Genomic DNA, 14,839 nt, shown 5'->3' with positions numbered 1-14,839 from the left:
GGTGGGGGTGTGTCCCTGTCACCCACCCAGAGTGGCTGCACTCCTGCACGTCCTGCCCTGAGTCCTGGAGGTTCTTCCTCTCTGTACCTCAAGCCAGGCTGCTGCACCAGTGCTTTCTCTGTGTGGGGCTTCACACAGTGAGAGGTTCTGAACTGGTTTCAAAAGCAGCTGGAAAATGAACAAAAACCCATTCTTGTTCTCCAAGCTGGACATTAGATAGGTAGAGGTTGGAAGGGGTCTCTGCTCAGAGGAAAGGTGTCAGCTCAGGGCACTCAGCTCAGGGCACTCAGGACCCTGTTTGTGGAGGTGTGAATGGCCCACAGCTTCTCTGGGCCCCTGTTCCAGTGTCTGACCACCCTCATGGGGAACATTTTTTCCACAGAGCTAATGAGAACTTCCTGTTTTCCAGCTGGTGGCCTGTTGCCTCTCATCCTGTCTGAGAGCAGCCTGGCTGTCTTCTCCATCCCCTCCCCTGAGGTAGCTGCAGACAGCAGTAAGTTCCTCCTTTACATCCTTCTCTCCCAGCTCCCATCCTTTCAGTCTGCTCTGCTGCCACCCAATTTCTAAACTATTTCCCTGCAGCAGCCAAGCCCTGTCCTCTGCTGGGGGCTGAAGTGATGGGAGCAGCCCAGAGCTGTGACCCTTCTCCTCTCACCCACCCCAATTAAGCCTGGGTCTGTTGACAAGGGAGAAAGTGGCCTTCAGTGTCCAAAGTGTCCAAAACCAGCCTCATTTTGGCTGGGAGGCCCATGCCAGTCTCCTGCAAATAAAGCTCCACCTTGCCCCATTCATTGTGACAAAATACATTTATTGTTAAAAAGCCCCCAAGGCCCTTTATGTGCCATGATGCAGCTTGAGGCCATTGTACAGAGCACAGCTCAAGTCCTGGTCCCTGGTCCCTTGCAAGACTTGTCAGCTGCCAGGGGAATGTCCCCTTGCTGCCATCTCTCTCTCTACTTTCTTGTCTACAACACTCACAAATCTGTTTCCCCGTAAATAAAACCTGAGTGGTTTCTGTGCCCACTCTCCCCTGTTGCCAATGCCAATCCTGGTGGTGGCCACCACGTCCTGCTCCCCCGGCGGGTCCTGTCCTGGCACCATCCAGATGGCATCATCCTGAGTCAGGTCCCTTTGGTCAAAGGCCTTGTCGATGCCAAAGGCCTGGCAGAGCTTGGAGGGCCCATTGCAGAGCTGCCAGTCCTTGAGCAGCCTGCTGGGGGCTTTCCTGGAGGCCGAGCGCAGCTCCCTCATGGCCTCCAGGCCCTGCAGGGGCTCCAGGGAGCGCAGCAGCACCGCGGCCCCTTCTCCTGTGCACAACAAGAGCTGGGTTAGTATGGAATGGTTTTTGGGAATGTCACCTTTCAGCCCACTGCCAGCAGCACTTCAGCTCTCAGCCTGATGGAAGAGGGAATGGCCTGGTGCTCCCAGCCATGGGCCTGTCCTTTGCTCCAAGGGCACTCCCTTCCTCCTCCAAGTGTCCTGTACTCTGTGCCCTTCACTCTGCAGGGCTGACTTGCTCTTCCCAGCTCCACCTGATGTTGCTAAGTCTGGCTGCTGCTCCAAGGCTTGCCAGAGGGCAAGAACTTTTTCTTATGTCAGCACAATGTTCAGGAATAAATATACATCTGGTTCAGTTTTGGCAGAGGTATCCAAAGCTCTGCTCCCAAACCCAGTGGATTTCTAATAAACTCTGATTACAAGAACTCCAGCTAACAAAGGGAAGGAGGAATGAGTGTGGATGCTGCCAGAGAAGGAGGCAGCACAAACAGAAACCTGGGAAGGAGCTGCAGGCACTGGGAGCAGTCACTGCTGAGGGAGCCAGGGCTGGTACCAATCCAAATCCCTCTGGAGATGTAAGAGCTGGGATGAGCACGGCCTTGGGTCACTGCACAGCTCCAGCAGTGTGATCTGAACACTGAACTCGTCTGACACAGAAGCTCTCACAGGGCAGGGACCTGGGGCAGGACAGGGCTGTGGGATGCACAGCCCTGGGAGCAGCCCTTAGCAGAGGAGACCTTTCTATGACAAAAACTGAACAAAACTGACAAGTTCTTTTCTCAAATGTGATTTGCCACCCTGTCAGAAGCCTTGGGTCCCCTGCCCTCCCAGCTGTTGCAGCCAGGTGACAGCAAAGCAAAGATGCAGCTCTGATAAGACATTCCCAGGATCTCCAGCCTAAGTGTGACAGAAACGTTTCCCTGGTGGCCTGTGCAGGGCCCAGGTCTCCTCCTGCCCCTGAATGAGTGAGGAGAGCACTGGCACAGGGCCTGGTGCAGCCCCACACAGCTCCCCCTGTGCTGGCCACCCACAGCTTTCCTCCCACCAGCATCTGCACAGTGCTGCTCCCCAGAGTCCCCTCTCCCCCTCCAGCCTCAAACATCTGGAGCCATGCTCATGCCTGGCAAAGGCTTTTTGTGTAGGCACTGGCACATCCCCAAGGACCTGTGATTTCCCAAAATAGAATCCCTCTCATTTTTTGTACAAATCCCACACTACATTACCCCTCTGGGCCCCCAGTGAGGTCCTGGTTCCTGGCTCTCTGAGGTGTGCCTGCTGCCCTGAACCATCTCAGAACCCCTGCTGCCCTGACTACAGCTGGGTGAAGTCAGCAGCCTGGATTCCAACAGCTGTCAGCAATCTGTTCCCAGGCACTCCCTTCTCCAAGGAGGGGGATTGATGCTAATCTGGCAGCCAAAAGCTGCTTCCCTGGCCTAACAGTGATTTAGAGCCCAAAGGTCATTTCAGATTTTTAAGAACATGTTCTATGTCCTAATTCTGCTTTTTATCAATGCACAAAGAAACATCCTTCCCATCATGTTGCTGCCTCCCTTGCCAGGAACAACTTGCAGGATTCTGAGCAATCTCTCATTACACTGCTTGCTTTCACCCATCTCAACTGCAACTGGAAACTGTGGTCACACTTGAATTGAACTGAGTCCTTGGGAGTTCACATGAAGAGATGAGCACGTGGAAATCTGCAGGTGCTCCCAGAGCAGCACAGCCCACCCAGGGGGTACTGGCAACTTCTGGCTCTGGCTGCTCTTTCTGCATTTCCAGCTGGAAGTTTCCAGGTTCTTTCTAGCTGTGTGCAACACACCCCACTCTGCCCAGAGAACAGCCTTGGGAAGAGGTGGAGACAGCAGGCAGGACATGAGTGCAGGGTTACCATGATGAGCCTTCTTCTCCTCATGCCTCTGGTTCCTCCCGAGCAAACCTCCACATTAGAAATTTAATTTCAATTCCCAAAAAGTGGCTGAGTCAACTCCAGAGTGCTTCAGCCTGGCTTCTTCCCCCTCCCAGCCTGCAGCAGTTCACTCTCAAGGGTCACCTGAGTTCAGCATCTGCCCAATGTGCACACAGCAGCAGCAGCAGGGCCAGCTGGGGATGCTGAGTATTCATCTCTCTCGTTAAGAGTCACTCCATACAATGAGCAGCATTCAGGGCTAAAGGCTGGGATCTAACAACACTGCAGAGGCCAATTCCCTCCCTGAGCAGCAGAATTAATAACATGACAGTGGAGTCCCACACCCCCACAGCTCCAGCTCCCAGGCTTGGAAACAGCTCTTGGCCACTGGAGAGAATTTTCTCCTCCATTCACCCACCCACCTCAGTGCTCCCCAATACTTCCTCCAAAACCCTAGTCTAGGAGCTGAAAGTCAGGGAGAAGTCCCTGCAGTGTGACCCTGGGCTGAGCATCACCAGGCTCTTGATTTTACAAGCTGTTCTTTCAGATCTGGCAGCAAAATACAGAGCTTGGCAAATTCCAGAGAAACAGCTCACAGCTAACTCAAAGAGAGGCACGACTGGCATTTATCCTCTTCCTGAGGCAAGGGAAGCCCCACATCTCTTGACTCTGGGGAAAGCTCCTAGCACTGAGATTATTGTGCAGCTCAGGATATACTGCAGGATTCCTGCACAGTAAAAGACTCTGGCTATATGTTTTCTATAAGCTCTTCTCCTCTACCACCCATGATTTCCCCAAATGTAGTGATGCCTGCTGTGGCTTCAGGCAGTTGTAGTATTTCACTGAGTGATGGGAGGATCTCTCACAGTAAAATTCCCCATGATGAAGCTTTATCTCAGTGTTGTGCATGAAGATTTCCCCTTCCTCACTGACAAAGAATACAGGATTCTCCCCCTTCATCTCATTATGGTTTTATGACCACAGGGCTGTGGGTGACACACTCTTCCCATCCCTGAATGATACTGGAGCCTGAACCTCAGCAGAAACCAATAAACAGGGAAGGTTTATTCCACCTGGAGTCAGAGGCTGTGAGGTTGTGTATCAAAACAAGTGATCCCTAAAGAGTCAGAGCTCCACTGCTTCAGAGGATATACTTGTCTCTTGGAGCTCTTTGCCTACAGAGTGTGCTATGAAGAAGGACCAAGCTATGCCACAAAAGATGTTTCTGGGTTTTTTGCCAGGGTTTCTTTGTGTTTTTTCACAGCCACAGTCAAACCAAAGTTTTGAAAACCCCATATCCAGAGAATGAAATGCTTTTGCTCTCTACCCAGGCGGCACCATGAAGATGACTCCCTCAATCCTTCCCTCAGACTAAACCACAGCACAATAAACAACTGGAGAAAAACATCTTGGGTGTGATTCCTCCCCAGATTCTCTCTTTCAACACTTCTGCACGTGGGCAAATGCACAGAAGGGGCAGCTCCAGTTTGTGTAGCTGCATCAGTGGTGCACAGCCATGGCACTGACTGCAGGGCTCTGACAGAGCTGGCAGTGACAGCTCTGCCTGGTGTCACTGCTGTGGGACAGGATGGGGAGGGAGTTTGTAACAAAAAATGCAATGAATTCCATCACCACAGGGAGCCCTTTAACTGCTCTGCTACAAATCTAAAAACAGGTATATAAGGAAAAATTTCCCCAAGTGTGTAAGATTTCAAAGAAATCTTTATAGAATTCAAAGGCGAAACATATATTGTTTTAAAAAGTATGACTCTTAATATTTTAATCACCAAGAATCCCATCCTGACAAATGAACCATGTGCTTTCATAATCTGAACAGATGTGGCAGAGCCACTGTAATGAAGTTCACATGTGTTCATCCAGCAGCCTCAGACCCTCAGTTGCACACTCAGGCTCTTCCCCCACACTTTAACGTGGCACTGTTTTTCTGCTTGGCTTGTGTCCAAAGGCCACAACCTGAGCATTCATGGTCACACTTACATTTGCTCTCCACTTAGGAATACACAAGCTTTTTGACCTTTTTCACTATTTTAAATGATAAAGAAGTAAATTGGGCTTGAGATTTTCCCTAACAGAGTGAGTAGTTACCTAGGAAATGCTGCCATTTAAAGGTGTCTAATTAAACAAGAGATTATTGCAAGGCAAAAACTGTCATTCTTACAGGACAGGAAAAAAAAGAAAGTTTTCAGTAATGCTTCTTAAGAGTCTTGAAATGTGAAGGACAGTTTCAGTAAATTACAGAATAATTTAATTAGAGCTTGATTATTTTTTCTTGAGAATAATAAAAGAAGATTGAAGATTCTGTAACAGTCTGGGTATTTTGATTTCAGTGGGTTTTTTTGGCTTTTAGATACAGCTGGACAGCTAAAATGCTTCTACTGACTCCTTGCTTAAGCTTAGGACATCTCAGACTTTTTGTTTTCCCCAACACTTCATTCAGCCTCTGAAGATAAAGGCAGGAGACAGAGGAGTTTCCTGCCATGGCAACAGACACCAAGATTAAGACTGTCATAAATGACTGAATTTTTCTCTACATCACCACTTTTGAGGAACAAGGTTCACTCAATCATATGACTGAGGCAGCAGTCATTGAAACTGAAAGCTCCACCCTATCCAGATTCTCCCTCATTTCTCAATCTTGGTGTGCCTGAACAGCTCCCACAGCTCCCAGCTGGGACAAATGGGGCAGCTGGAGATGGGCCCTGCCTGCTGTGCTGCCTGTCCCCAGTGGCAAAGCCCAGGTCCAAAGGGAGGATGGTGACAGCAAATCAGAGAGCCCACAGAGAGCTCACAAGTGACTTGCAGCACAACTGTAGCTTAAAATGTCAGCCCCATGCTGCTGGCATTCCACCTCTTTCAGCCTCAGCTTACCTTGGCTGGAAACATTGATGCAGAAATAAATCCCATAGATCTGGTACACGTACAGAGTTCCTGGTTTCATGAACATTGCTGCGTTCCGTTGTGTTTGCTTCCCACCTCTGGAGTGGGAAGCTTCATCTTCCCCACCCAGATAAGCTTCTGTTTCAACAATCCTGCCCCAGAGCTCTCTGCCATCAGGAAGTTTGCGAACTAAAATCTGCAAGAGAGGTCAGAGTGCATCAGTTACCAGCCCTCAGTACAAAATAACCACAGCAAGAGCTGTGGAAACAGAGAAGTTGGAAAGAAAGGACCTGATGGAACTAAACCCTCTCCAGTGAGCAGTCTGTAAGCTAACACCAACTTCTTCAGCTTCTCCCAGTACAAGGAGTTCCCACCTGTCCCTCACCCCACAAAAGCCTGGAGTGTCTAGATGAGGCAATATGAAACAGAACCAATTTATGATCCTACATATACTAAAGCCCATGGAGGTGCTTTTGTGGTTATTTTCTGTAACTCCAATCCATCAGATTTAAGGCAAAAATCACTGCTGATATCAACCTTGAAGCATCATGACTGTATAATCCTTAGATCAGAAGAAATATGACAGTGGCACAATTAAACAACTGCTATGATTAGACAGTTTCCCTCCCTAGAGATGGTTCAAACAAGTCCCAGTCCCAAATCACAGAGATAATCAGCTCTAGAGAGGGCATCAATGCTACTTCAGTATTTTGTGCACCACAGAGAAGGGCAGTGCAGGAGAGATGGGAATTGGCTTCAGGCAGACAACAACAGATCTTTGTTATTACAGTGTGTTCTTGCTGCTGGTACCTCCTTAAATAAAACAAAGCAGATGCAGGGGAAACAAAACATGACAGTCAAAAGATTCTCTTTAAAAATAAAACAACCACTAAACTTTGTACAAAGGAATTTGTGGTTTGACCTGATTTCTAAACTTTGTGCTTTACTTAACATGTATGAAATGCTGCAGCTCAGTCTCATTTGGGCACCCAATCAGTTTAATTATAATACTTGAATTATGCAGCTGTTCAAAAGTGACCTTCACAAAACAAAGCTTGATTCCTAACAGATGTTTGTGCTGGGTTGTTAATGCAGATATTGATCTGATCCATAATGGATGCTCCAGGAGTTGGTTTCCAAAGCTGCAGCTCCAGTATACCACAGTTTCCCTACAGCACTTGTCAAATTGTTGAAAATAGTATGTTTATTATTTTTTATGAAAAAAAAAAAACACTGGTGTTCAGCAAGTGCCTGGCAACACCCCAAAACCAGACCAATGTGGCCACATTTCTCCCTCAGTAGTGTTCCTCATGCAACACTATGGTTAGATTATGGGTTTAAAAGCATCCAGGCATTTCCCTGTCTTCAGACACACCAAGTATTCTGTTGAATAAAAAAGTTTAAAAATGGTGGTAATTCCCAACACCTCACAGTAAGCCATTTCATAAAGGTTATTTTTTCCATTGAGGATGTATCTTGATGTTATGGCAGTTCCCTCTGAAAGGCCATTCACTGCATGTACCTATTTTGTTTCCAAGAACTCAGGCATCATGAAGATAAGCAAGATTAATATACCAGGTGCCTCCAAAATTTGGTAGAATGAAAGTAATGAAGGAAACACAAAATTATCTTTATAAGAGAATAGGCTGGGTCATAGGAAACTGGGGGTTATACTTTAAAGAAAATGTAAACTTAAGATAGAAATCACATGGTTTGGAATACTAGGCCTAAATAGGAAAAATACAGAATTAAGACTCAAAAATCATCTGCCCAAAGTAACTGAATGCAGGAGGGTGATGGAGTCAATAAGACAACAAAAATGTATCAGTAATGGAGGATTTCAGGCATCCTCAGATAGAGCAGGACATGTGCAATGTCTCCTTAGACACCATCAAATGTTGTGCAGAGTGAGGAATCAGGAACCTCATGAGAAGACTCAGTTCTCAGATCTGGAGCAAAACACAAAGCCTTTTCCAAAGACTTATTCCTGAAAAACAACTCAGTATCATGACCATGAAGGATAAAGTTCAGTGTCTTTTCACAAGCATTAAAGATCCCAAAAATAATCCAGCAGAGTCCTGGCCAGCAGCACAAAAAAGAAACTATGTAAAGTGAGGGAGCTTGTTGGGAAGGACTTTAGAGGCAGCCAAAGGTTAAGGCTGAAAGGCAAGCCTCTAGCAGGATGTCTGCAAAGATAGCAACACATGTGGAGTATCACAAAGAGGTGAAGGCAGGCCAGAAAGAAACCCAGCAGGGCTAAAAGGCAGAGCAAAGGCGTCACTTACAAGCAAGATATCCTTAGAAAACAAAAAAAAGGCTGGATGCAGCAAAACAGGCCAAAACCAACAGTTTGTGGAACAAATTCCTGGAGTTATCTACAGCCATGAGAACCCAGAGAGTCTGCTCACCCTGCAGACAATAAAGGTATAAAAAAGACTCAGAGAAGATAAGAGCATAGCAGTGAAAATGAACACACATTTTGCAGTTGAGTTTAGCAGCTCCAGGACTGGAACTTTTTATAGGGAAAACACTGAGGGAACTCCCTCCTCTGGAAACAGCCAGAGAGTTTTCTGAAGGACTCACAAAGCAGAAGAGTCAATCTCCACCACTCTGATTTCCAAAGGCTTTCAGCAAGGTCCAAAACCTCCTCAAAGTTTATGCAATGGGCTAAGGGAGAAGTCCTTGCATGAACAGGTAATGACCTGGAAACTCAGAAACAAAAGATAGGAATAGAAATATTTGGAGTGAAAAGAGCTGAACTGTGGGGCCGTGCAATCCTTAGCATAACAAGACAGTAAAATGGAGGCAAAGAAGATGTTGCTGACTGCAGAGCATTGCTTTCCACTGGGCTAAGCAAGAAACAAAAACTAGGAAAGCAATTGCTGAAAGGAAGATAATGGGCCTGAAACAGCCTTCAAGCCACAAGCAGCAAAGCACATTTTAGTGAACAGAAAAAAGGAAGGAAAACTCCACCAAAAAAACCTCAATTAAAAATGTGACAGACTAAATCTGAAAAATTACTCCTCTGACTTCATCTAGAATAGATTCAGCTACTGGTCTTTAAATTCCACTGCACTTAGCAAGAGAAGGAATGAGAGCTGTATTCCTAAAATAGCCAAGCCTGGGAGTCAAATGGCAAAAAAAGAATTTCCTCCTTTCACGCTAAGTTATCAGCTAGCACATAATGCAGTGCAAGAATCTCAGTGCTCGTGCCTTACCTGTCCCAGAAAGGACTTGGCCAGACTAACACAGGGCTGGTTGAAAAAATCTTCTTGCAGCTGAGGAGAATTTTTCTTCTCTGTCACAAAATATTTGCTGCTTTTTGGAGAAGGATCTGCTCCAGGTGTAGTGTTCAGCTGCTCCACAGCATTGACCTGAGGGAAGCTGCTGGTGTTCTGAAGAGCACTTAATTGAGCCAACAGCTTTCTTTTTCTTGGCATAGTTCTAGAAAATGGATAAAAGTATCATTAGGATTATAAAGCTTATTTAAAAGCAACTCATTTCCACAAAGTTCTGTTTTTACACATCTCTGCACAACAATGAACCTGAAAGCTATGACTACATGGACAACCTATGCAAACTGCAGCAGCAGGTGACAGATTTAGCTGTGTTTGCACCAGGCTGGGCAAATATTGGGCTCCACTGATGAGCAAACAGAAACCAGCAGTTTGAGTAGTCATCTTTAAGGACTGCAGATAAAAGCAACTCTGCTCCACTAAGCACTGGAAATAAGTTTGCTGTTAGGTTAGAAAATCCAGAAAGTAACAGCAAAGTTGAACCATTACTTTGTACTTTTTACTTAAAGCTAAAAAAATCTTTTAAGCAGACAGAAAAACCAGAAAAAAAGCACTTCAAAAACTGTGCTGCCTCAGAAAGCCCACAGAAGCTGTGCATCAATCATTTTCAAAGGTAATGAAACTGGATCAGAATCTAAACCTCCACAGGAAATTCAGAGATGCCCTTTTCAGTCACAAACTTGATTATTGTGCTGTAGAAGTGTGTTAATATCTCCCCAAAATGATTCAACTTACCAGAAAGATTCAACCTACTGCTCCAGCCAACAGCATGGACCTGGGGCAGCTACATCACAACTGGGCAATTGTTCTGCTGGTCTGTCACCACTTCCATGTGAGCTCCACAGAGCTGGTGTTCCCCTTCCAGTGCTGCAGTCCTCACACCTGCTGAACAGGTACAAACATTTATTCACTGGATAAAGTGCTTTAAAACAGGCCAAGAGATTCTGGAGATCTGATACTAAGAGTTCACCATTAGATCAACTCCAGAATAATTTGCAGTTTTCTGCTGGGCCAGTAAAATTCCATCTCCCAGGTGGGCAGGGCTGGAGATGCTCTCAAGCCTTTGTTATTCAGTGGGGAATACACTTTTCCTACACTGAATACACAGAAAGCTGGAACCAACGTTTAAAATGCCCCATTGGCACTAAATTTGGGAAGTGTCAGCCTCAAAAAAGGACTTTTACAAGAGAATGCAAAGACACCAATTCTAAACTGGACCCCATGTAGATGTAAGGATCCAACATCAGAGAGATTTAGAAATGGAGATAGAATCCTATAGCTGAACCTGCAAACAAGTTCACCCATAACTGTTGGCACTCATTTTTCACCAGATCATCAGCATTTAAAAATATTACTACAAAAACTTTCAACATCAAAAGGAATCTTTATCTTGATGTGATGAAGATGATTCTCACAATGAAGTTCCACCAGCAACAGTTTATTTTCACTACAGTGAAATTCAGCATTGCTACAATCTGAATCACCAGTGCCAATTCCCCAGCAGTGTTATGTTTCACTTCAGAAGAATCCAGACACAAACATATAAAAATAGGTAGGAAAAAAAATCAAATCACATTGGCATGACTGGCAGAGAGGGAGGATGGTTTCATTTTTTTCTGAACATCTAATTCTTTATTGCAATAATTCAGTGCTGTCAGAGACTTGCCACAGCTGCATGCCAGGTACTCTGCTCTGAACTGAGGCTTTTAGCTGGCAAGAATTCTTAAAAACTTTGTCAGAACTCAGCAGCCTGCCTCAGACAGAACTGCCTGGTGGCCTGGGCAAGTGAGCCCTGTCCAGGAGAAAGAGCTGCAGGAAGAAGGGGCAGAGGAGAACACTTCAGCATTTCAGACTGACCCTCTGAAACACTCAAGGCAGTACTTCCCACTGAAGACAATACCTCCAGACTTCTCTGACAGCATTAACTGGAGCTTCCAGCTCATCAGCCACACATAAAGACCTGCTGCAAACATGGCTGCCTCGAGTGGAGCATTAACTCGTTTGGTAATTTGTGCTCTCATGGAATGTGACATCAGAAACAGGATCTGAGCTGCCTGGCACCTACTGCACTTCCAATTAAATCATTCCCAAAGCTGCAAGTGCTCTCACTGACATTCACAGCAGCAGCCTCAGGGCACTGTAACTTCACTGCTGGGGGCTGGTCCTTGACACATCCCAGCACCTTCAATAGAAACAGCAGCAGGAAATTGCAGCCAGGAGAAATGGGTCAGCACAGAAACAGGAGTGCAGAGTGAGGGGCTGCAACACCAGCTGGGAAACCCAGAAAAAACCCCACATTCCTAATGCTCTGTGCTTGCTCACAGCAAGATCTGAAACACAAAGCTCTGTGTCTCAAAGCCTATCTACACTGTCTGGAAAGGATGCTGCCTGTAAATACAAATCACAAGAAAAATCCCACTGTAGAAGGCAACACATACCCTGTGCATTTGGGAAGCAAGAGGCTCGACCTCTTCTGCAAATCCACACACAAATTCTGCAGCTCTTCATTTCTGTCTACATTTTCCTGCTTGTACAATAAACAAATCCTACTCCTGGGCCTCAAATAATGAGCCATGGGTTTAATCACTTTTTACTAATCCTGTTGTAACCAAATGAACTACAAGTTGTTAAACACATCTGGTAAAAAACATACAAAAAAAAAAGGGTATGGAAGTCAGAAAAAGATGATCAAGAGCAGAATCAGCACAAGTGCTGCTGGGCTAATCTCAGGCAAGTGGTTCAGAAGCCTGCAAGCCAGAGTTGGAGAGACACTGCAAATCTGTGCAAAACCCAGCTGAGCAGCAGATACACCCTGCACTCAAGGCACAACAAAGTCTACAGAGGATTCTTTAATCCTTCTAACAAGACTGCATTTGCAGGCATTTCCTTAGGTATTTAATGAGTTTTCATGAAAAGAAAAAAAAAATCCCATTTGCATTTGTACTTTTGGCTCTCAGGTTCAGATACCTGCACAACCTTCCTCGGGTACATCAATTTTTTCTGACAGAATAATGAAGAGAACATGAAACACTGCCAGTTCTGGAGAGACAATTCCTCACAGCAATTCCCAGTTGTACAGATTTGATGTGGGAACAGATGCAAGGATACCCCACCCTGGATCCTGCTCTCCAGCCCAGGTCAAGTGCAGGAGCCTGGGGAAGAACAGAATAAACATCCAGGGTCCCTCCCCACATCCTCCCTGTCTCTGGACTGGAACCTTCTGATCCAGGCACAATCCTCCCTGAACCTCTGCAGCGCCAGCCAAAGGCAGACTTGACCAAGAAAGAAAACTTCACAGAATCAGTCATTACTGCTCCAAAAACTGCCTCATTTTGTGTGGGGAATTTGCACTGCTCCCCACCCATATGAATCATTTTACACCTGCACTTCACCACCCTCAGCCCTCTTTGCCACCTTCAACAAGGCAAAGCCAGCTGGAAACACTGATTTTCCATGTCATCCATAAACCATCCCTGCAGCACCCCAACAGTGACCTCCAGGCACCAGGAGAGCTGCCCATTTCCTCACATCCTCTTTGCTATCTCTGCAACAACTGTGTGTTTATGACAGGGGAACTCCCTTATTATGTCCAGGTAAAGGGCTCCTGTTTAAACCTTCCTGAAATCTGACTACAGACTGTGAGCCAGACCTCAACATGCTTATTTAGACCTGTAGAAAATCCCAGCATTTTTTTAAGGCATGACTTATAAGCCACATTGATTTTCCCCTCTAGATACTTATGCAGCTCTCCAATATTCCTACTTTGCTACATTTGCTATTAATTCACTTGGTGGTGGTCAAACTTCCAGGTTTGCAGTCCTCGGATTTCCCCTTTAAAAATTAGTGACATGTTTGCTGCTGAAACCATCACTAGCAACACTGTCCTTGGGGGCTGCATCTGGTTTGGTAGTTTATTCCTGCCTGTTTCTGCCAGTTTAGCAACTTATTCCTGCCAGTTATTCCTGTCTTTTTTGTTCCATAACCTCTTAAACAGACATTTTAAGGCAGATCCTTCAGTGACTTCTCAGCATGAATGATGTCTCCCTGCCTTTCCTGTCTAGTCTACCCTATTAGTAACCAGAAATAAGATAATAATGTATAGTTTTCTGGAAAACAGTGTGAGAAGCAGGAAAAAAAAAAGAAAACCACACTGAAAAATGAGTGCAGGCATGAGCTAGTATAACCATAAATATAGTCAATGTCTCCACAGACAGATTCTGACAGCACGTGCAATCCTAATACTGCAAAAATAGGCCGAAAGGGATGCTTTTATTCACCTTACTAAGTGGTGGGGATCTTATTGCCTTTATCTCCTCGCAATTCAATTCCTCGCTCCTACTCCCTACCGGGCATCTTCAGCTTTTTGGGGATGAAACCTAACTCATCCTTTTGCAAAGAAAAAACAAGGCAACATCAACCAATGACGAAAAACAAGAATAACAACAAAACAAAGCCTTCTCAGCAGAATTACATTTTGGTTGAGGACATTCGTGATTTGGAGCGGAACCTGGGGCTGCAGCGGGGGGCGCGCCCGGCAGTGCTGGGCAAGGCCGCCCGGGCCCGTTCGGGCGCTGCCGGGGCCGCGGCCGAGTCCCGGGAACCCGAGCTCCCTCCTCCGCCCGCCCCGGCCATTCCCGGCGATTCGTGGCCATTCCCCGGCCATTCCCGGCGATTCGTGGCCATTCCCGGCCGTTCCCGGGCTCCCCCTCACGCACCTGCCGGGCCCGTTCCCGCCGCGGGCGGGGCGCGCGCAGCCCTTGCGGCGGCCCCACGGAAACCCCGCAGCTGCCGTGAGGGGCGGGCCGGGGCGGGGCAGAGGCGCGGCCGTGAGGGGGAAGAGCCCAGTCCGGTTCACGGGTTCTTCTTCCTCAGGGATGTCTCCTCGTGGGTGTTGCGTTCTGGAGCACAGACCCTCTGTAAAACTTTCGCTGGTTTCAGCATCCACTCCTCGGTTTTTCATGTTAATCGTTAATTCATCAATACAAAGGCTGAGAGAGTTGGGGGTGTTCGGACTGGATTAGAGAAGGCGTGTGGAGACCTCAGAGTTCTTCCAGTGGCTAAAGGGCCTTCAAGAGAGCTGCAGAGAGACTGGATAAGGGCCTGGAGTGACAGGAAAAGGGAGAATGGCTTCAATCTGACTGAGGGGATATTAGGAAGAAATCCTTTCCTTATGAGGGTGAAGAGGCCCTGTCAGGGTGCCCAGAAAAGCTGTGGCTGCCCCATCCCTGGAAGTGACACAAGGCCAGGTTGGACAGGACCTGGAATAAAGGAGAGTGTCCCTGCCCATTTTAGGAGGTGGAACTGAGTGTTCTTTAAGGTTTCTTCCAACCCAAATTATTTAGTGGTTCTACTCCAAAAAGGCATGAGCGTGCATTCCAATGAACATGCATGGTCACAAGCTGGCTTTACAGAGAGCTACATTAATTACTCCCTCAGTTCCCCAAATAACAAGTATCTGGCC

The 14,839-nt window shown here is 46.6% G+C and overlaps 1 protein-coding gene across 3 annotated transcripts; it reads right to left on the bottom strand.

Moving 5' to 3' along the window:
* Positions 1-790: 790 nt before the first annotated feature.
* On the bottom strand, positions 791-14,173 carry MPG (N-methylpurine DNA glycosylase). Of its 3 annotated transcripts, none has more exons than XM_058035910.1 (5): positions 14,094-14,173; positions 10,114-10,260; positions 9,301-9,526; positions 6,074-6,278; positions 791-1,307 (listed from the first exon to the last, which is right to left on the bottom strand). In XM_058035910.1, exons 3-5 carry the CDS (start codon positions 9,520-9,522, stop codon positions 913-915), a joined length of 822 nt encoding a protein of 273 aa, XP_057891893.1. In that variant the 5' UTR covers positions 9,523-9,526; positions 10,114-10,260; positions 14,094-14,173; the 3' UTR covers positions 791-912. The 3 variants fall into 3 exon arrangements, with proteins under 3 accessions (XP_057891893.1, XP_057891895.1, XP_057891894.1); XM_058035912.1 differs by lacking the exon at positions 14,094-14,173 and adding an exon at positions 13,656-13,762 and having other exon boundaries at positions 10,114-10,263; XM_058035911.1 differs by lacking the exon at positions 14,094-14,173 and adding an exon at positions 13,656-13,762.
* Positions 14,174-14,839: the final 666 nt, after the last annotated feature.

Source organism: Melospiza georgiana, chromosome 16, assembly GCF_028018845.1.
Source record: "Melospiza georgiana isolate bMelGeo1 chromosome 16, bMelGeo1.pri, whole genome shotgun sequence".
Taxonomy (NCBI): domain Eukaryota; kingdom Metazoa; phylum Chordata; class Aves; order Passeriformes; family Passerellidae; genus Melospiza; species Melospiza georgiana.
The sequence above is the reverse complement of the archived record's forward strand: the minus strand, read 5'-3'. Positions and strand labels throughout refer to the sequence as shown.